Source organism: Trichoderma virens (genome assembly GCF_000170995.1).
Source record: "Trichoderma virens Gv29-8 chromosome Unknown TRIVIscaffold_91, whole genome shotgun sequence".
NCBI lineage: Eukaryota > Fungi > Ascomycota > Sordariomycetes > Hypocreales > Hypocreaceae > Trichoderma > Trichoderma virens.
Genome location: NW_014013658.1, coordinates 647,209 through 668,349, shown reverse-complemented (window position 1 = coordinate 668,349; position 21,141 = coordinate 647,209). Strand labels below are relative to the sequence as shown.

The 21,141-nt window shown below is 51.9% G+C and overlaps 4 protein-coding genes across 4 annotated transcripts; 3 read left to right on the top strand and 1 right to left on the bottom strand.

The window, feature by feature from the left end:
- Positions 1-1,846: 1,846 nt before the first annotated feature.
- On the top strand, positions 1,847-4,236 carry TRIVIDRAFT_65182 (uncharacterized protein; the record flags this gene model as incomplete). The annotated part of the gene is made up of 9 exons (XM_014094725.1): positions 1,847-1,915; positions 1,989-2,055; positions 2,330-2,397; positions 2,443-2,578; positions 2,658-2,704; positions 2,760-2,805; positions 2,862-2,977; positions 3,140-3,163; positions 3,859-4,236. The coding sequence occupies 9 exons, from the start codon at positions 1,847-1,849 to the stop codon at positions 4,234-4,236; spliced, it is 951 nt and encodes a 316-aa protein (XP_013950200.1).
- A 7,304-nt stretch (positions 4,237-11,540) lies between these two features.
- TRIVIDRAFT_74915 (uncharacterized protein) lies at positions 11,541-15,425 on the top strand (the record flags this gene model as incomplete). The annotated part of the gene is made up of 3 exons (XM_014094724.1): positions 11,541-12,204; positions 12,692-15,020; positions 15,079-15,425. The coding sequence occupies 3 exons, from the start codon at positions 11,800-11,802 to the stop codon at positions 15,123-15,125; spliced, it is 2,781 nt and encodes a 926-aa protein (XP_013950199.1).
- A 347-nt stretch (positions 15,426-15,772) lies between these two features.
- TRIVIDRAFT_232441 (uncharacterized protein) lies at positions 15,773-18,185 on the top strand (the record flags this gene model as incomplete). The annotated part of the gene is made up of 5 exons (XM_014094723.1): positions 15,773-15,812; positions 15,891-16,298; positions 16,385-16,439; positions 16,508-16,719; positions 16,833-18,185. The coding sequence occupies 5 exons, from the start codon at positions 15,773-15,775 to the stop codon at positions 17,633-17,635; spliced, it is 1,518 nt and encodes a 505-aa protein (XP_013950198.1).
- Positions 18,186-18,465: 280 nt separating this feature from the next.
- TRIVIDRAFT_114675 (uncharacterized protein) lies at positions 18,466-20,397 on the bottom strand (the record flags this gene model as incomplete). Its single annotated transcript, XM_014094722.1, has 3 exons — positions 18,466-19,780; positions 19,851-20,061; positions 20,271-20,397. Coding segments are annotated over 3 exons (1,653 nt in total), but the record flags the coding sequence as incomplete, so codon positions are not given.
- Between the last annotated feature and the right edge of the window lie 744 nt (positions 20,398-21,141).

Sequence of the window (21,141 nt, the reverse complement as noted above, 5' to 3'; positions counted from 1 at the left end):
AACAAGGCCTTTGGGGGGATTAAAGTTGCTGTGAAGCTGCAGGCTGGTTACTCCGCCACATTGCCTTGCATGGAGTGTCCAGAAAGCTACTATGTCTAGGAAGCAGTTGGGGAGCTATGCGGCCTCACATAGCAATATTATAGACAGGGATGGCGATTATGGTCAAAAGATAGATTGCACCTTTTTGTTTTCCGTTTACTTTCTTCGTCCTTAATTCGTAGTAACACTCCTCTACTGATAGAATCAACATGCGGCTAAGAACTCTCGCGACAACCGATGAGGCAGTTTTTATGCAGCTTCTAGAGATGTTGTCTGTCAAAAACACCTACCCTATAATCCACGCCGAATTTACATCCAAACTACTGGATCCATGCCGTAGAATTGACTCAGATGGCAAGAAATTTAGTTTGTTTACGTGAAAACTTGTTTAGGCTAGGGGATGCATTCAAAAGGATGGATAGTTTCTGTTTCGCAAGAGTGCGTTGTATCATTCCAAACGATAGTTATCATGGCGACACAGGTAGGACTAAAGGAATGGCCCGGAATGTAAATTACTGTTTACGTAGGTAGGTCCGGACTAGTCCTTCATACAAGGAGCTACAGCTACGAGATGGGCTGCATGCCGCAGTACGGAGAGAATAACACTTGGACAATGAGGCAATTAAGTCGTGCCCAGGGGGCTCCAGCAAAGGGGAGATTACGTGCGAGGTTTTTTTTTCTCTCTAGAACGGCTGGGTGCTTCATGTATGAGGCTTTTTCCTATTCTTACCTTCATTTTAATGAGCTGATCTACATAATACCAATGGGCGTCTGTGCACACGACTAACTGGATATGACGACGAGACACAAGAGCAAGGGAAAAAAGAAAAAAAAAAAAAAAGGCGACAAGGTTTCGCGGGCGTTAGTTTTGCATGTAAGCCGAAAAAGCTGGGCACGCGAGCGGCGAACGGAAGGATTAGTTGAAACGATGGGCGTGGAACCCTGGATTTGGCGAATTCGCCTCGGTAACACAATATGGGAATAGTAGCACTTGGGAGTCTCTCCTTTCCTTTTTCCCTTTTCTTTTTTGTCTTGTCCCCTTGTGAAGCGAAGGCCCCCCTTGGGAGTCAGGGAGGCGAGACGTGTTTACTTTTTCTTGTTTACTTGGATAGGTAGAAGGACCTTCGGCATGTGGACGCCGGTTTAGCGCCGTCCGCCGAGCTGAAATCTCGCTCAGCAAATTTTACACCCGGGGAGGACAAAGAGAGGCCCCGATATACATGTATATGCACTCTACTATCTATACACAGTATGCACCCCGTACTTTGTCTCTGCACCTTCCCCAGGTCCCCTTCAAAAATACCCCATCCGGCAAAGTCCAATTGAGCCTTTTTTCCCTCAAGTAGAACGAGGCAAATAAATAAAAAAGGTTGCAGAGAGAGCGAATATGCTTAATCGAGTTCCGGCCGGGAAGCCGCGGGAAAGTGTGGAGAAAGCAGCGTAGCAACGCCCTCTTTTTTTTTTTCTGTCCTGTCCACACGCGCAGCAAACCCGTTCCGTGAGCCCTTTTTTTAAGCAATTAAGGATACGTGAAAGTAAATTTTAGAGTTATTTTGTTAGGGCGCGGGTCAATTTGGAGAAAACGGGGGGCCCGGGTAAAAAGGCAACGAAGAGTAGATTGGGAGTTGGAGAATGTGTGGTGGGAGGTGGATGCCACCCGAGATTCCCGAGGAAGCCGAGTGTTTTGGGAAACATTTATATCTCTCAAGCTGCTGTTGTGTGGCCATTTGAGAAACTGATTGGTGTTGGGTAGAAGGCTTTTGATCAATTCAGTGGTAGAACATTCTTGTACACCAATGGGAAAAGTATGGCCAAGGAGAGATTGGATGTTGTGGTAGAGGTTGGGTGGGCTGGCCATGGTTGGAGAGGCGGACAGGTAGGCCAAAGACGAACAATGTTCATCTTGGTCCGGTCTGTTTCCATGTTCCATATCTTCTTGCTCAAGGAAGCCTATTCTCTCCCCCATCTTTGAGATTGCTCGGATGAGGGCTCAAATCACGGAAGAGCGTGTAGCCGGTAAGACATGTCCGCGGTGATGCATGAGGTAAAGATCACCAAGGCCCTCCCCGAAGCAATTAGGGTTCTAGGGGCATTAGAATATCACTTATAGAATACGTCAATGGCATTGTGCCAGTGCTGTGGCGAAGAAGTATACCTGCTGTAGCCATGGTGCTTTGGGCAGCGAGTAGATGGTGCTCCCTATCAGAAGCTGTGTCGTTGAAGCCCACACAGATGTCATCTTTTCGAGCATCAATAGAATACTCTCCAATACAAGAAAATCATTCAATAGGTGAAAGAAGCCATGCAAAGACGCAGGCGAAGCAAAACACCAGACCCAGCCTCTACGGTGGTGGGATCGTAAGTGAGAATGACACAACATATGGATGATACACACCTACACAGCATCAAAGAAACTCCGAGTACAAACACGCGCAAGTGTCCACTCCGTCCAAGCACTGCAGCTGCGTCTCCACAAAGAAGCTGCAAGAGGCGAGGCGATGCTTCCATCCAGCTTCTAGAGCGTCCAGCCCGAGTCCAAGTGGCGCCAAAGGGGCGTCCTCGGGAGTATTTTGCCACAGAAACGGGACTTTGCCGACTGGTACGTTACGATATCATAGGCTCCGTCAAAGGACCGACCGACCTGGCTGGTGTTTGTTGGCAGAGAGTATGTACAATACAGTATGCTGGGTGGATTACGGAGTAGAAAATGCAGGGTTCAGCTTCAACAGCCATTGCTCTTGCTCCTCGGCTTTGCGACCACAAGTGGTAAGAGGTCCCTCCTATTCTCTGCGTTTTCCCCAGCTTCGTATCTGTCTGAACAGGTCCGGTGCGGTATCGATATTACCTGGATGGCGCCGTGGAGAAGAACAGCTCAGAGGGTCCGTATTTTGCTGGCCGTTGCTCGGTTCCCAGAATGCGCCAATCCAGCACCCGCTCCGTACGAGTACAAGCAATACCGACGAAAATAGCGCTTTCTGAAAAGGGCATTTGGTATTCTCTTGCGGTCTCCAGCGGCTGATGCGGGTCTGCCAGCTGTCTTCGGCGTTCGGTAGTCGGCCGCAGGCAGCCATGTAAGAATCGAAGTCTGACTGACTAGCAGAGCATCACGGGATCCCGCGCCTATGTAAGTACTATGTACGAACAAGGACCTCGTCTCGTACCAGCTCCTCGTACATGTACATCAAATACGTACATACAGTAGCAGCTTTTTTTGCTTCCTCGATCCCATCGGCCTCGCTTTGCTGGCTCGGCTCTGGCGCAATCGGGTCGCGGGAACGCGAGACTGGGCAACGACGCATCCAATCCAATGATCCCTGAGCGATTCTGCGCTGTTCTCGATTGCCCCCTGGCCCTGGAGCCTGGGAGAGACTGGACGTTCTTGGCAGCGGCTTTTCCACGGAGCTACCAACTGAGCTAAGCTGATGAGGTAATGGGGAGAGGCGAAAAGGAGCAGGCAAGCGAAGTGCTTTGCTTTGGATTGGGCCGACGGCGCAATGACGCAGGCAGACCGCCGTGTCTCGTCTCGTCTCGTCTCCTCGCTGCGCTGCGCTGAGCTGCCCTACTGTATGCGTTCTGTAAATTACTCGTGCCCGCTGCTGGCGCTGATTTGATGCTGAATTTAGGTGCTGCACTGCAGTCCAGGCTCTCAGGCTACTGTACATGTACTTACCTGCACGTACCTGTATCCATTACTTTCCCCTGAGTGAGATGCTCAATTGAGTGCTCTTTTATGACCAAGATAACCTAAGTATACATGTATATACACCAGACAATGACTGTTGCTTCTCTTGTCTCGTAGCCCAGCTCGCGTATGTACAGACAGGTCCGTTACCGCCCTCGTTAATCGCCCAATTTCGCTGCCAATTTCCCTCTTCCCAGTCCAAGACTTTGATCGATCGCGGAGAACAACCGCTGAAGGGCCACCCCCAAGGACAGACAGACGGCAAGAAGAAGAAAAAACCTGGAAAGGCCAGCGCACGTTGCGCAGTGACCCTCGAGCGAGCCCAGACCCCCTTGCGCTGCCAGGTATCACGGCTAGGGGGGCCTGGCAGGAAAACCGCAAAGGACCACACAGTGGGCGACTTTTGGGAGCTTGACGATGGGCCAGGGGACGTGCGGACACTAGCCGGGCTGAACCCATGCCCTGGTGGCTTGGAGAACGATTTTTCTCCGTATCGCAAGTTCCGCATGCGGTGATGGACGATCGCTCTTTTTGCTGTCTTTGTGACATGGCATGGGCGGTTATGGGCACTTGGCAGAGTTACCTGGACTGTACAAGTCAGCCGCTTGATGGACCCCCCCGTGATGCCATCTGCGGTGGTTGAATTTCGATGATTCCACGGAGGCAATGTTGGTAATATTCGTACTCGTACCAAGTACCTTAGTCTAGATGCTCTTTGTATAAGGTACTATACGTATTATTGGTAGGAGGCATTATTGTTTTATTGCACAATCTTAACAATTGCCACCCAAATCTTGCCCATTGCATCACGCATTGCACCTCATCATCAATGCTAGCCCCCTTTCCAGACCGTCTTGGCAGCTACCGCATGGAGATGCTCCAATTGAAAAAGATGGAGTTGCGCGCTCTGCATAATATGGAGAACTGGAGACCAGGACGCACCTTTTCAGCTCAGGGTCTCGTGAATTCCTTCTTACTCGAGTCGTAGTCCGAAAATACTGTACGGAGCGCGCAAGTAGCGGTATTCAACGCCTTGGGGTCTCGACGAATTCAAATCATTGGATCCCCGATGCAATATGTGCCAGCCAAGACCGCCCTACGGGCTGCGTCGTTGTGGCTCCCCCCACACGGCGGCCGGACAGAGGAACTTTCAGAAGAAATCCCTCGTCTAGCCGGGGGAGACGTCGGTCAACGCTTCTGGGAAAGGGGCCATGATGCGAGTTGTGCTGTTCTTCAGTGTTCTTGGGTTGTTGGTACGGCTGAAGCTGAAGCAGAGCCAGTGCTGTTGGTGGGAAGATAGCTGTAGATTATGAGCAAAGAATGATTCATTTTTTTCTGCTTGATCGCTTGTGATGGAAGCGTTTCCATCTGCTGGCAGGGTATTAACGAGCACGGTGTCATGATTCAATCGACCTGCTGCTCTACCATTTGATGTCATCCATCGTCTAATACATGTATACAGTACAGACTAGTAGTAAACGAACTCGCTACTATCGATGTCGATATCAACCTACGTACGTAAAGTGGCTGGCTGTATTTCGTAACGCCCGATGGCCTGCAGCCAGCACAGAGACAGACAGACGCAAGGAGGCGAGGCCGGTACAGAAAAACAAGGATCGATTGAGTGATGCCTGAAGACGGCTCGGCTTACAAGGCCCTTCCCATGGCTATTCTAGTACGAGCAGAGACATGGACTGGAACACGTCTCTAATTGCGTGCATTCGCCATCGAGATGCGCGGCACTTGTGCTCCGTAACGTTGGCACGCTAAGGCAGAGTTTTCTCTGCTGCAACAATAGCAGTTTGGCCGATGCTCGCATTCACGCTCACGCCTCGTTCTAGAATGCGCGCAGAATGTCTTGGCAAGCCGCATCGCTTTTTCTGGCGCCCCCCTCCTTTGCACCCGTCGCGAGCAAGTAAACAGTAATCCGTATGCGCAGAGCCGTGGTTGGCTGGCTGAATGGATGATGGATGGAGAGATATGTTGCCAGTCTGGGCATTCCACCACATGCGGCAAAGCCGAACATCTCGATGACGTAGTGCGTGCCTCTCAACAGCAAACAATGACACGAAGCCCGTCCCTTGTTCGGCTCTCCCTTACCAGACACCGATCACGATAGCTTTAGCACCGTTTGCCTCAATCGGAGACCGGCTGCAATTCCTCATTGCCAGCTCCGTTCCTGAGTCCCTTCTCCGCGGCTTTACACCCAGGCGAAGGGGGGAAATCCCAGAAAGGGAAATCTCGGTATATCGGTGACGGCGCTTCGCGGGCCGGCATTTCGCTGTTTGCTCTCCCTTGCTCTATTCGCCTTACCGCTTGCAATCTTGTCGGTTCTTGGCCCTTTCTTTGGGGAAGGGCTATTCAACACCCCAAGCTGGCTAAGAGGAGGTCCAAATGGAGTCACAACGTATAATGAAGATCTCTTATCACCGTATCACCGTTACTTGAACAGGTATTACACAGTTCCTGGAGTATCTGCAACTATCGCTTAGTTTCTGCCACTATCGCTACTATTATATGCTGCTATCCATATGGTATTCCTCTACTCCATAATATCTGCTGTCATTACTACCCCGGCTGCTTTAAATTTAAGAATGGGATGCTGGATAGCAGACGCGGGGTGCTGAATAGCCACTCCCTTTCTTTGCCATGATTTGCTTCCTTTTCCCTTGGGGGTTTTTCGTCACTGGGGGCCATGAGGAATCGGTTTTGCCAAGGCCATTTTGTCGCACTTGTCGGATGCCGCGGTAATTAAGCTGAAAGGATTCAGATTAGGATGCTCGTCGAAAAGGCGTCGCGGGTATGTGCACTTAACACCAGGGATGCTGAGACACCGCAAACAGCAAATATACTGGCATCGCCAATCACGGCCCGGCTTGGTGAATCAATTGATTCCATTATGTACTGTACGAGTTACGTGTATCTGCTGGCATCAGCCACCTACTGCCGGAGCTGAACTAAGACTGAAGCAGCCAAGTACAAGTATAGCTACGCGTACGCTTATTGCGGCAGCTTTGCATTCAATATTGACTCCTTAGACGTACAGCTACCCATACCTGTGCTTGGTTTGAAACGACGCCAGCTCGCCTGCGTGATAAACAGCCCAACGCCAGATAAGCAAGACGCCTCTGCGCATAACTGCTGGGGCCAGAAGCCAAAACACAAATCGCCAAGGGACACCAACAGTAATTTCACCCAAGTGCCATGTTTCGCAGGCTCCTTTGGGCTAGCGTGCCACGGAAAACACAGAGTTTGAGGCATAAGAGTATCAGCAGCAAAAAGAAAAAAGTCTCTCGCCTCAGCCGTGCTCTGTACCTAGTAGCTGTTGGGCGCCGTTGACCTGAGGGTACAAGCCGGCCCTGCGTGGGGCCAGTGTGGCATACGGTGCGGTGCTCCTAGGCCTTGGGGCCGCTGGAAAGCCGCTAGAAAAGCCGCTGTTTGGGAGCTTCTGAAGCCGCGGCGTTTTCCCGAGGCAAGCCACCACCAGCGGCGACTGGTCGGGGCCTTGATATAGCGGCGCGTTTTACGGCTAGCGGCAAGGAGATCCAATGATGGCTGCATCCGGGGCCATGCACGATGGACGGGAGATGATGGCTGGTGACAGGCTGCCGTGTGTGATTGAACGGGTTGAGCGAAGATTCTGGTCGATGATGATGGCGATGACGATGATGCTGCTGCTGCTGTCGCCACTAGTGGTGGCATTGATGCACACCAACACACGTAGGAGCACTAACTAACGGTTGCTGCAGATGCATCTCAACTCCGATTGATCCAATCAGTCTCGCTCGACGTCCTACAGGTACAGCTGCGCCCTCGGATGAACTCGACAAGCACTCGATGCTACGAAACTCTGTAAATAGGTACATGTACTACTCCGTATAATTGCGATAATTACCTGGCACTAGAGCATCGTAATGCGCACTAATACCGGTGCTCCTTATTCATCTTATGCTTACCTACCTGGTACCTGTATTTAATTCCATGTTATCTTAGCATCCAGCCAATGGCCGTGAATACCACCCACCAGCAAAAAAAGGCAGAGCTACTCTCTCCAAGGGTCGGCTGTCCTACAAGCTACTCGTCAATGTACAAACACACAGGTAAAATCGGTGCTAATCCTGGCCCCCCCTTCGGCACCACAACTAGCGATTCCGATGACATGGAGGTTTGACGAGGCAGGGAATCAAAGCCCAAACCGCCGAAAGCGCAGGGAGTGAACGTGCGAGCTCGCAGCAACAAGCAGGGCCTTGGCGTGGCTTCTTTCCACGGAGACGATCTGCCGAAGCAAATCCGTTCCCTGCCTGCCTGGTCGGGCGGCTTCGTCATGGGGGGCGGCGGAAGCATTCCCAAGATGCCGTTCTCGCTGAGACAAGGGACTTGGCGAGACAGGTGTCGCAAGAATGCGCTCAGAGCAGCTGGATGGGCAATCCTGGTAACAGCTCATTTTAATAAGACAACAACAGACAGAAAATAGACCAAAAATAACATGGCATGTGGCTGTTTTGTTGCAGTTGTAGACAAGTCTCAGGATCGACCATGGTACTCGTACTCTAGGGAGCGCACTGATGTTGTCTGCCCCCATCCTGGCGCTACGAGGACGGATTCACATCACACTCGCACTCGCACACACACACGTACACACACTTACACTCTATATGAGAGGAAATGATGCACGGCTGGTGAAATGAAATGAAACAGTCACATCACAGAGGGCAGGCATCATGAGTAAGCTCTGGCAGAGACGCGTGCTAGCGGAAGCGCCGTCCGGATGGACATTGGCCTGCTGGCCACTAGAATAGCAGCAGCCTATTGGCACTCTCCGTAATTCAACATTTCAGGTTTCGATGGAAATGGAGCGACCATGTGAAGAAAGCCAGGCTCTGATAAGGCCGCATTGGTTGGCGCTATTAGTTCCTGGAACGGCACACTGCCGGAGGCATTGCCGCATTGATCACCTTGAACCGGCAGCAACGAAGCGAACAAAACAGCTGGCAGAATAGATACGGTACAGTACGAGAGCGCATGGGACGAAAATGCAGGTGGTTGGGCGAGCGAAACGTCGACAGCGTTCGTACGAGAACTCCGTACTGTACATGTACATACAGGTCCAGGACCAGCAGCTTATGCACAAACTGCCGTCGAGAGCGAGCTCCGTTTTTACCGCCATTGCCAGCCCATCGCGAAGTTGGCGGTGACCAGGAGTCGTGTCGTTGCATGTGCTCCGTCCTGCACTTGCACCTACAAGTACATAGAACAGCCAAAGAAAACACGCGGAATCCAGCTCCGTCCTGGCGTCCCCACGGGGGTACGCAAGAATGCAGAGGGAGATTGCGGTAAATGCAGGTACCTGCTTTAGTCGCCTTTGGGTCCACTGCGTGCAAGTACACGAGAGTTGGGACTAACACGGGTCGACGAAAATTCAATCCATTGTCACGGCTACCTTTTTTCGGGTGGTAGGTGCACGCAAAAGAAAAAAAAAAAAAAAAGGCGACGTCGTGATGAGAACAGCGCAGGCCTGGGCAAATACCAAGAAAAACCGGATAAGCGTACCGTATCGTCTTGCAATCGAGGAAAAAAAGCCACCAGCGCAACGTCAAAGGGCCTGGGCCCCCAGCCGTAACCAAGGGGGTTGGCTCCAGAAATGCCCACAGATCATCAGCAAGGTGCGGTTCGCGAAAAGGGCCGTCCGTGCTTTGTTGCTTTTCGCTGACCGCCGCGCGAAGAGTCCACAGTCCACTAGGACAGCTCTAGTACGAGTGCTCGAAAGGGAGGGCCAGCGTTGTTGTCATCATGGGAAGCGAGGCAAGGAGAAAATGCCTCAGCGAAAAGACAAAGGTCGAGTACAGGTGGGCAAAGTTCTTGGCTGCCGTGTACAAAAAAGTAGTGAAAACACGGCCAAGAAACACCAGCGCCAGGACGCCAAATGAAACCAGAGGAGACGGGAAAGAAATTTCAAGACCAAGAAAAATGGAGGGCGTCTTCCCTCTGGGGCCATTTCCCCCGGGCTAACAGCCTCCAGCTCCATTGTATGAGGTGTTTTGGCGGCGGTAGTGGCCCGTAATGGTAGCAGTAGCGGTGGTGCTCCGTAGCGGGAGAGGGTGTTAGAGGCGGATATTGCAAGTAGAGTTGAGCATTAAGTTTATGGGAACGGCAAGGCTTTGTTTTGGGGGTTTCGCCCACCTGAGCTTGCACTGTAGCTTAGTGATATTATCAATTTGCTGCCTTTGATGCTACTGTAAGTAAAGTAAGATTCGACGCGAATCTTATTTATGGCATCAATGCACATGCGGTTCATTCCGGCCTTGCATTCGGGGCAATTGCAACGGCGCGATACGTGTAATGCTCCCCAACTGCAGTCCTTGCTTTCTGCTAGCACGCACCGCTGCTCAGTGATATTGAGGACTTTAACCTGTACTAGCTGTAACACTGAAAATGAATTGGCGCACCGCACCAGCAGCGGCAAGGCGCCGGCACTCGAAACGTTTTACGAGAGCCTCCATCGTCCTGGATTTGCGTTATCAGCCTCTAGCGGCACGGCCAATGCGCACCAGGCAGTCTGTACGAGTACCTGTGACGAAGAGAGACACCGCCTATAGTAGCGTGTGCCAAGTACATTGATGAGCAACCGGAACGCCTTCATGCTGATGTGCACTACTTAGTACCTGGGTAGGTACAGTACAAGCATCAATGGGTTAGGTGTTTAGGTGGTGGGCGATAAAGATGTACTGCCGTACCTCGCAGGGCAAGGGGGCAGAGGCAAACAAACCAGACGTAAACAACAACACAGGGGCAGGCTATTGTGCAAGTCCATCCAGACGTAGCACGGTCCAGTCCAGTGTCTCGCTAGCAGTCACCCAGCCAGCGTCAAAGGCATTTCCGAAAGGGTGCGCCGTCTCCGCCAAGGCCCGCCGGCTGGGCTAGCAGGGAATTGTACGTAGTAGTAGAGTCGAGGACGTGAGTACCCAGAGAGCAGAGACTCCGCCCGTGGTGAAATTAGGTAGGTAGATAGACGCTTGGAGGCGTTGAACAGCTGAGTGCGGTGAGGTCCAGCTCTGCCACCGACATTTACTATACACGAGAGCTGTACACGTACATGCGGCACCAGACCAGACGGCAGCAGAGCCCGCTTCTCCATCCGGTAGCGAACAGCTCGAGGCCCGCTGGCTTCGTATGGCAAAATCCGAGCTGTGATGTATCGACGGCCAGGGGGCGGTGGACCAAGGCAAGGCTCTTGGACAGCTGGCTGTTCGCTCGCTCGCTCGTTCGGCCGCCTGGGTGGGCGCTCCGTGCTTTTCTTGCGCCAAGCCGAGAGAACCATGCACAGGTGCTTTTTTCTTCTTCATCCTTCTGCTTTGACTTTGCCCATGGCCAGCCAAGTCCCGTCCCTGGAAAATGCTGAGGTACATGAGGTACATGCGGTACAGCACAGTCCCGGACCGGGGTACCGCTACCTGGCAATACCAGTTCTCGGCCAGCCAAGCTCCAGACATGGGGCCTGACAAAGGTCGCAGGGATGGCAGCGGTACGTACCGGGCTAGCGGCCACACCGTGCGCGCCTGGCCGCTGCTCGTACGGCCGACGGCTTCGTGCCTTGTACTCCAGGGTACCGCTTTCGCCCTAGCACCGCCATGGCGTGCCCCAGTCTTCGCCGTGCCTGGCCCAAGGACGCTCGCATGGCGCCTGCTTGCTTCGTCGAGCCATTCATTGAAATAGAAGCTCTCTCCCCGACCTCGACTTAGCTTTCCTTTCCTTTTCTTCTCTTCACCCACGAATGCGTTGAGTTAAAGTGTCCCCCAAGCCTCTCTTCGTGTGGTGTGAAAAAAAATCAACACTTTTTTCTCCCTTATCCTCCTCCCTCTCCCCCGACTTACTATTTTCCCCTAATAATAATAATCAATCCTCTTTTCGCTTTCAGCATTCCCGCCCCCCAAGCGTCACCTGCATACCAATTGAGGGACCCCGCGGCATTTCTAGACTTGTCAGCTTCTCTCGCAACCTAGAACTCTTCCTTTCCATTATAATCAGCACCGTCAACATACACATCACAAGCGTCTCAAACACGTTAATAATACTTCGCCATGGCGGACGATAAAGCCGTCGGCGCACCCGCGCTGGATACAAATATCGAATCGGGCAACTTCGACGAGAAGCGCGCCCAGCCTCCCACTGAGGCCATCCCTCCCAAGAAGGATGCTCCCGCTGAAGAGGAGGAGGAAGATGAGGATATTGATGCCTTGATTGAGGATCTCGAGTCCGAGGATGGCCACGCCTTTGAGGAAGATGAGGATGAGGATGCCAACCCTGCCACTGGACGTGTCGTTCCCGAGGACATGCTCCAAACTGACAGCCGTCTCGGTCTGACCGAGAGCGAGGTTGTCGCTCGCCGTCGCAAGTACGGTCTTAACCAGATGAAGGAGGAGAAGGAGAACTTGGTTCTCAAGTTCCTTTCCTTCTTCATTGGTCCCATTCAGTTCGTCATGGAGGTGAGTTTTTTCTTTTTTCCTGCTTTTTCCGCACTCTGCGTTTCAATCGGCATCCAATTGCGTGGTTTCAACATTCACTGCCATGATTTGTTCTGGTCAGCACTCTCACCAACACCACCACCACACCCTCTTGCAACTTATCAGCAAGCCGCGTTCCCCCGACGCGGCCAGCGATTCCCTCCAATTGCCTTGTTTTTTCTTTTTTTCGCTCTTCCGCGCTTGGCTCTTGGGGTCTAGATTGGCGGCTCCACACGAGCTTCGCACGGCTTCTGCGCTGATTGGTTCAATTGGCCTCGCTGAGCTGATCTGCACTCCGTTTCCCTGCGCTCGAGAAAATTATGCATGTGGGGGGGCCAAAGAATGCCGGTCCACTCAATAAGATGTCACCCGCTCCACTCATATCCCAACCGGCGCCGTCGATCGCCGATACGCAAAAAGCACCCTTATTCGTTACGAATACGCCATATGCTGACCACACTATCAATAGGCTGCTGCCGTTCTGGCTGCCGGTCTTCAGGACTGGGTCGATTTCGGTGTCATCTGCGGTCTTCTGTTGCTCAACGCCTGTGTTGGTTTCATTCAGGAATTCCAGGCTGGTTCCATCGTCGAAGAACTCAAGAAGACCCTCGCTCTTAAGGCTGTTGTCCTCCGTGACGGTACCCTGAAGGAGATCGAGGCCCCCGAGGTCGTCCCTGGTGATATTCTGCAGGTTGAGGAGGGTACCATCATTCCCGCCGATGGTCGCATCGTTACCGAGGGTGCTTTCCTCCAGGTCGATCAGTCCGCCATCACTGGTGAGTCTCTCGCCGTCGACAAGCACAAGGGCGACTCCTGCTATGCTTCCTCCGCCGTCAAGCGTGGTGAGGCCTTCCTGGTCGTTACCGCTACCGGTGACAACACCTTCGTCGGTCGCGCCGCTGCTCTCGTCTCTCAGTCCGCTGGTGGCACTGGTCACTTCACTGAGGTTCTCAACGGCATTGGTACAATTCTGCTGGTCCTCGTCATCCTGACCCTGCTCGTTGTCTGGATTTCTTCCTTCTACCGCTCCAACGGCATTGTCGACATCCTGCGCTTCACCCTGGCCATCACCATTGTCGGTGTCCCCGTCGGTCTTCCCGCCGTCGTTACCACCACCATGGCTGTCGGTGCCGCCTACCTCGCCAAGAAGCAGGCCATCGTCCAGAAGCTCTCTGCCATCGAGTCCCTTGCTGGTGTCGAGATTCTCTGCTCTGACAAGACTGGTACTTTGACCAAGAACAAGCTCTCTCTCTCTGAGCCCTACACCGTCCAGGGCGTTGACCCCGATGACCTGATGCTTACTGCCTGCTTGGCCGCTTCCCGCAAGAAGAAGGGTATCGATGCCATTGACAAGGCTTTCCTCAAGTCCCTCAAGTTCTACCCCCGTGCCAAGAGCGTCCTGTCCAAGTACAAGGTCATTGACTTCCACCCCTTCGATCCCGTCTCCAAGAAGGTCACCGCTGTTGTCGAGTCTCCCCAGGGCGAGCGCATCACCTGTGTCAAGGGTGCCCCTCTTTTCGTTCTCAAGACCGTCGAGGAGGACCACCCCATCCCCGAGGACATTGACAAGGCCTACAAGAACTGCGTCGCTGAGTTCGCTACCCGTGGTTTCCGTTCTCTTGGTGTTGCCCGCAAGCGTGGTGAGGGTGCTTGGGAGATTCTCGGAATTATGCCCTGCTCTGACCCCCCTCGTCACGACACTGCCCGCACTATCAACGAAGCCAAGAACCTCGGTCTGTCCATCAAGATGTTGACTGGTGATGCCGTCGGCATCGCTCGTGAGACTTCTCGCCAGCTCGGTCTCGGAACCAACGTCTACAACGCTGAGCGTCTCGGTCTTGGTGGCGGTGGTGACATGCCCGGCTCTGAGGTTTACGATTTCGTCGAGGCTGCCGATGGTTTCGCTGAAGTTTTCCCCCAGCACAAGTACTCTGTCGTCGAGATTCTCCAGCAGCGTGGCTACCTCGTTGCCATGACTGGTGACGGTGTCAACGATGCTCCCTCCCTGAAGAAGGCTGATACTGGTATTGCTGTCGAGGGTGCTTCCGATGCTGCTCGTTCCGCTGCCGATATCGTTTTCCTTGCCCCCGGTCTCGGTGCCATCATTGACGCTCTCAAGACTTCTCGCCAGATTTTCCACCGCATGTACGCTTACGTTGTCTACCGTATCGCTCTGTCCCTGCACATGGAGATCTTCCTTGGTCTCTGGATTGCCATCCTCAACCGTTCCCTGAACATTGAGCTGGTCGTCTTCATTGCCATTTTCGCCGATATTGCCACCCTGGCCATTGCTTACGATAACGCCCCTTACTCCCAGACTCCCGTCAAGTGGAACCTTCCCAAGCTCTGGGGTATGTCCGTTCTCCTCGGAACCGTTCTCGCTGTCGGTACCTGGATTGCCCTCACCACCATGTACGCTGGTGGCAAGAACGGTGGTATCGTCCAGAACTTCGGTAACATCGATGAGGTTATCTTCCTTGAGATTTCCCTCACTGAGAACTGGCTGATCTTCATCACCCGTGCCAACGGTCCCTTCTGGTCTTCCATTCCTTCTTGGCAGCTCAGCGGTGCCATCCTGGTCGTCGATATCATTGCCACCCTCTTCTGTGTCTTTGGTTGGTTCATTGGCGAGCAGACCAGCATTGTCGCTGTTGTTCGTATCTGGATCTTCTCCTTCGGTATCTTCGCCATCATGGGTGGTCTCTACTACTTCCTCCAGGGAAGCACTGGCTTTGACAACCTCATGCACGGCAAGTCTCCTAAGCAGAACCAGAAGCAGCGATCTTTGGAAGATTTTGGTAAGTTTTTACATCTACTCCTCTTTATAAGACGCACAGTTGCTAACTCTCTTTCCAGTTGTTTCTCTGCAGCGTGTTTCTACCCAGCACGAAAAGTCTCAGTAAATACACTCTATTACATACCCGCAGGCTAGTTGGCTTGCATGTTTCAGTTTTAAATGTTTAAATGTACTGTATGAGTCGTATCTGAAGATGGACTCGTCTGAAGTGGATGAGAGGCAACTTTTCATACCCTATGATGGTCTGATAGACAGCTAATGAAGACAAAGTAAAATAATGTCACCTTGATGTGTCTGGTGAAGTTTGATGTTATGTCGGCAAATGTCTTATGTGAACAATTGATTTATGCTTTGAGGATGGGCGAGTTATGAGTTGATAGTTGACGAAAATGAAATGTTTCTAAATAACTGATCCAGTATCCATGAAGCATCTAATGCTCTTGATAAAAATTTCTAGAGATGTCCACATGCAAAGGTTGGACCTCAGCGCATCACGTGACCCGCATACTTCTAGGCCAGTTGCCTCTTCAGAGGCCCAAACGACGACCATCAAAATAAATCAAGACTGTTTCCTTCGCAACAGAAGCAAGATTTCTTCAACCACTGAATCAAAATTCTTTTGCATGAGAATCAACAGACTTCTTGCCCCAAGCTGTCTTGATTTTTGATTTCTTCTTTCTTTTTTCCCATTGAGTTGATATACGAAATTCACTTTGGGCACGGACTAATCGCATCTCTCTTTTTGAGGTCGCCATGAGTAGCACTCCTGCAGAGTTACCAGGCTATTACTACGGTGCGATTTCTTTATCCTTCCTTTACGTTCTTCATACCTTTGCATAGATTATTTATCAGCTAAACTTTTGAGATGCAGATGCGGAGAAGAAGAGATATTTCGCAATAGAAAAATCTCACACCGCACCCGCCTCAGCGAAGTGGTCCTCTGCCTCAGTCAAGCGGCGCAAACTCGAATCTCAAGCCGCCGAGGAAGCGTCCAAGGAGGAGGAGCTCATTAAGAACTCTGTTAAGCGCAATGTCTTAATTCATGATGCTGCTGCCTCGGGACTGCTTGCGCGCGAGATGGGGAGCCCGAGGACTGCTGAGGCTGGTCGGGGGAGGCTTGAGAACGGGGACATGGCTGCTGCTATGTGGGCTCGGGGATTGACTGACAAGGGGAGTGTTGCGTTTGAGATCAGTTTGAATTATGAGACGCATCCGCATATGCCGTGTTTTTATGTCAGTGGGAAGGAGTGTGGCACGGAGTCGGCTATAGCATATTCGAGTAAGTCTCTTTCATTTTTGGTACTTATCGATGAATTGAGTATGAAGAATGGATCGATAAGCATATGCTAACGAGTCTGATTTTAGGTTTTGACGACGAGTTGTTGATGGGAATTTACATTGAGACGGATGAAAACGAAAAGTATGTCCCTGTCTTCCTATTCATCTCTACTCTCATTGGCCGAGTTATGATACTGACAGCTGGCACAGCCTGAAGACCAGATCAGCTTCTATCCGCCAATCGGGAAAACCCCACTATGAGATGATTTACTGTCCTCAGATGTCATCCATCAAATATCATCAGCCGACTAACAAGGTTCTCCTCACTTCGAAACAATACGGCGAAAACCGTTCACTCTGTGTTTTTACTCCTCCAATGGAAACTTCACCTGACCTTGGACTGCATTGGGCCCTAGGCGAAAGTATGTCCCCCCCTCTCTTGTCTTGTCTCCTTTTGGGCTTCTTCTCTTGGAAAGACACCCTCCAGTGTTCACCTATCCCTTGTTTGAACATTTCACTGACACCGCAATAATAGTTAATAGCTACCGCAATATCATGAATGACTTCTCACAGAACTGGAACTGGGGTGTCAACCAGAGTACGCCTGCTCCTGCCTCCTCTAACCTCCTCTGCGTGGTGGGAACGAACAAGGGAATCCAACGCATTCATCTCAATGAGACTCCTAGCTGGATCACTCAAACAGCGACTCCGCCCAACTACGGCCATGATGCAAGGATCGATTACCCTGGCCGCAGGACATACTTTGGCCCTCAGGAGATCTTCTCTCAAGATTTCCAAGTCGGTAACCACAACATATTGCTTGCGGGCGGCCGGCAGCATCGCCTCTGGATTACTGATCTCAGAGCACCGGCCGCCGGATGGAGCTTTGTTAAGTACGGGTCGTCCATTGCTCACGTCCGCAGCATCAACTCCCACCAGGTCCTGGTTGCCGGTCTGCAGAACCGGATGTCCATGTACGACATGCGCTACTTCCGATCTGACAAGAAAGGCCCCCGTGGCCTAATCACCTCCTCTCCGCTGCTCGAATTCCCAGACTACAAGAACGAGTCGTACTTTCAAATCGGCTGGGACGTATCCACGGAGCTCAACCTCGTGGCCTCGGCGCAGGACAACGGCACCGTTAAGCTCTTCTCCCTCAGCTCTGGCCGCGCTGTGCGCTCGGGCAAGGCCCTGGAGAGCCTTCGGACGGGGAATCCCGTAAAGGCCATGATGTTCCAGACGTTGCCGGGAGAGAAATTGCCGAGTTTGTATGTGGCTGAGGGCCTGTTCTTGAAGAAATTCGGGTTCGCGCCAGGTAATGATTCTGACGACGAATGAGCCCCTTTCACTTTGTCTTTTCTTCCTGGGGATATATTTGCACCGATTTGATGTCGATTTGCTTGTCCAAGGTACTATTTCTGAGAATTTTCTTGTTTGTTTATTTTTTATTTATTTTTTTTTTTTCCATGTCAGGATCAGCACGGGAAATCCCTTTTTTGTTTAGGTACGATTTGGAAGGGACGGATTTGGTGTTTCTGGTTCCCGAATTTGCTTCACAAAGGATACACGCTTTACACCGTTTGATACTGATTTGATACGATGCAACAACAATACTGTTGTTACCGAAGGACGGGTTTGCCAAAAAGGGTTACATAAGGGCGCCAGGCATATGCGAAATGAGCTACGAATAACGGCGCACAACGGGAAGGAATGGGAAAAAATGATTATCTTGTTCTCCTTTGAGGGAACGGTTATGGTTATTGATATGTCGTCTTGTCTATTTTACTCTACTTTGCTACACATTTACAGACAGGCAGACGGACAGACATGCTTGATAGTATAAGCCCGCTAGGGAGCTTGTATGAATCCATGTAACGAAATTAACATTATGTTCGAACGATGCAGTAAATAGCTTAACCACGCTATAACGCATACGTGTCGTAATATGTGCAATCCAGATGATCGGACGCACTCCAAATATTCATCTCAAAAGCCAAATGAGTTGTCCTCCAACACCGGAGTAATGCTGATGCTGCGATCTAAAGAATGTTTTCTCAACAGTTGTCCTTCTGTTTTCTCTCTTGGATCTCATGTTCTACCTCCTTTTATTTGATTATAAAGCATCATTTAGTTCCTCCTTGTCCATCTGCCTCGGGCCAAAACTGACACGTATCAGCCAACATGGGAAAAGACTCGGCGAACAACCTCCCTAGCTTCCAATTATCCAAGTTGCGCATGTGGCTCTCAAACACCGGGTTAATCATAATCTCATCCGAGTCAGGGTTTCGTAGTAAAGTATGTGCCTCTTCATAAGGCCAAGAGACGGTAAAGGTGGATGTAAACGGAAGAAAGAAATTGTCAAAGTAAAAGAGCTCGGGGTTCTCAGCTTTAATTACCCTCTCTCTCATCGCCGGGTATGGCATGAAATCCATCCAAGCGGCATGCGCTATCTCATACTGGCAAGGCAATGGACGGATCCATTCTGGCAAACGGTCCAAGTTTTCTTTTGTTGGATAGATCTGCCATCGCATGAAAAGAAACATTACATATAGAATGGACACCTTTTCGGGGAGGCCAGACACTTCGGGGAATTTGGTAAGGATGTCTGTGAAAACCCTAGACACTGGGTGGCTGTATTTGCTATTCTCTGGATTGAGAAGAGAAGAAACAGATGGATACCGCGGGCCAGACACCTCATGCGGCTGGTAGCCTTCAGCAGCACGCTGTTGCCGCTCGCTGAGAAAATCGAGAAGCAGAGCGTCAAGCGGACAGGTAGGACTGCAATTGCGCAGGGGACGTGTGAACTGGAGCAGAGTTTCTGGGACAGCAGCTCGTGTGTCAGGATAAGGAACAGGTGGAATAATAGGAATGCTGGCGTCAGGGGCCGGACCGGAGCCAGGCGCTGGCTGGCTAGTGACTGAACTCTGCCGAGTAATGCCAAGGGGTGGTGCTATTGCCGGAGTTGAATCGGTAGCAGCCGGTGGAATGGGAATGGGTGACTCCCATGTAGGCACAGGCCGGGCCTGCGGTGCATAGTCCCGATTCACTTGTGTCCAGTCATGTTTCATGGGGACGTGGCGGTATTCACCCGTGTCTTGTGCTCCGTTGAGGCCCCTCTGTAGCTTTGGTATGGCCTGAGTAGAGTCAACCAGGGCGTTTAGATCAAAGCGGCCCTGCTCAAAGTCCAAGCCGTGCCGAAGCGATTGGCCTTGACGCTCTAATAGGGCCTGGGTGCCTTCGTCGACGGCATCGGCAACACTAGCCTGTCGCGGCGCTGGCGGCGTACTGCTGCCGCCGCTTTGCCAGCTCTGCAGCGGCGGCTGGGCAACATGGCGAATGGGCTCAGTCATTCCTCCTGCCGGAGATGCAGAACTTGTGGATGCTGCAGGGTGGTAGGCAATGTTGCTTGTTGTTGTTGTCGTCGTCACAGGAATGGGTGGTGTGGCGTATGGGAGTGCAGGGTTGATGCTAGGCATATCTGCTCTTGTTAGATTCACCGAATTACTGTATATATACATGGACACAAATATAAATACAGTTTCAAGACTGCTACTTACTTGGCCCAACCAAAGGCTGCAGCATGCCAATAATGCTGGCCAGCCGTCTTTTGATCTCAGCATTTTCTGCCTCTATCGCCTCCTTGGCCCGTACCACCACCTGGAGGTCCTGATACGGTTTTTGAGCTTCAAGCTCATGGATGCGGCGCTCGAGCCTCTCAATCTGGTTCTTTGTCCTCTCTCGGATGGCACGTTGCGCTTCGCGGTCTGTACAACGAAGAGGAGGGCCACATATGTTAGTCATACGCTAATACCGAGGGAAGGGTGTTTTGACAAAAAGCTTTGACAAAAAGGAAGGTTGTATGCATAAGAAACGGCCAACCAGCAAAATTGCCTTGTCCCAATAAGTGTATCATTGAAGTCATGATTAGAACAGAGAATAGAAGCCAAAAAGGCTGACGCCATATACGGCGAACAAAGGGGGGTAGAAAAGAGATATGGCAAACACTCACCATTTGCTCTTTTCTTCGCCAGCTGCTCCGGCGTCAAGTTTGCAACACCTCTACTTCCCGCTCCCGTCTTCCTCTTCTTGGTTACATTCTCCACCTCTTCAGTCTCCGTGGTTTCCATGGCCTCCGCGGCACCGGCCGCCCCTACTCCGGCGCCATTGGGCATCGCCATTGCAGGCGTCAGGGAGGGTGCAGTGGCTTCAGCCTCATGCTTGATGACTTCGGTAGGGCTGCCGCTCTCTGCGGAATCTCCTGCTCCGGGGCTTATCCCGCGCCGTCTGACGGATCCGAGATCCATATAGAGCGTGTGGTGGTATTCGGGGAACTGCCAACTACGGGCCGGCCAACCATCCTCCGCGTCCGCCGAAGGGCCGGAACTTGTCCACTCCCAGCGGCACGATCCCCCTGGCCTTCGGCAACCCTGTGGGTATACCTGAGGTACTTGTGTGTGGTGTGTGGTGTGTGTGTAGGCGCCGAAGCACACGTCTCGAGGGCAATCACCGCCGCAAGGCTGGGCTGAGCGAGCCGATCGAGATGTGCGTGCTTGGCAGCTAGGTTGGATGTATATTCCCCACTGGGCTCCGAAGTCTGGTCTAGACTGCTTAGTTCCAGCAGGACAGGCTGCGGTGACGCCCAGCCCGTCCTAAAAGCCTAAAGACAATAGTTCGTGGACTGTCTCTGTACGAGTACGCTGTACTCCGAAAGCCAGCAAACAAGGGGCGTCGCGCGAGACGGGAGACGGCTGCATGGGGGTAGTGGTGGAGATGGAATGGTTGGCGTCCTCGACCATCGGCTGGCACGGCTGACCTATGAAGAAGCCCTTGCTGAATCAGGCGAG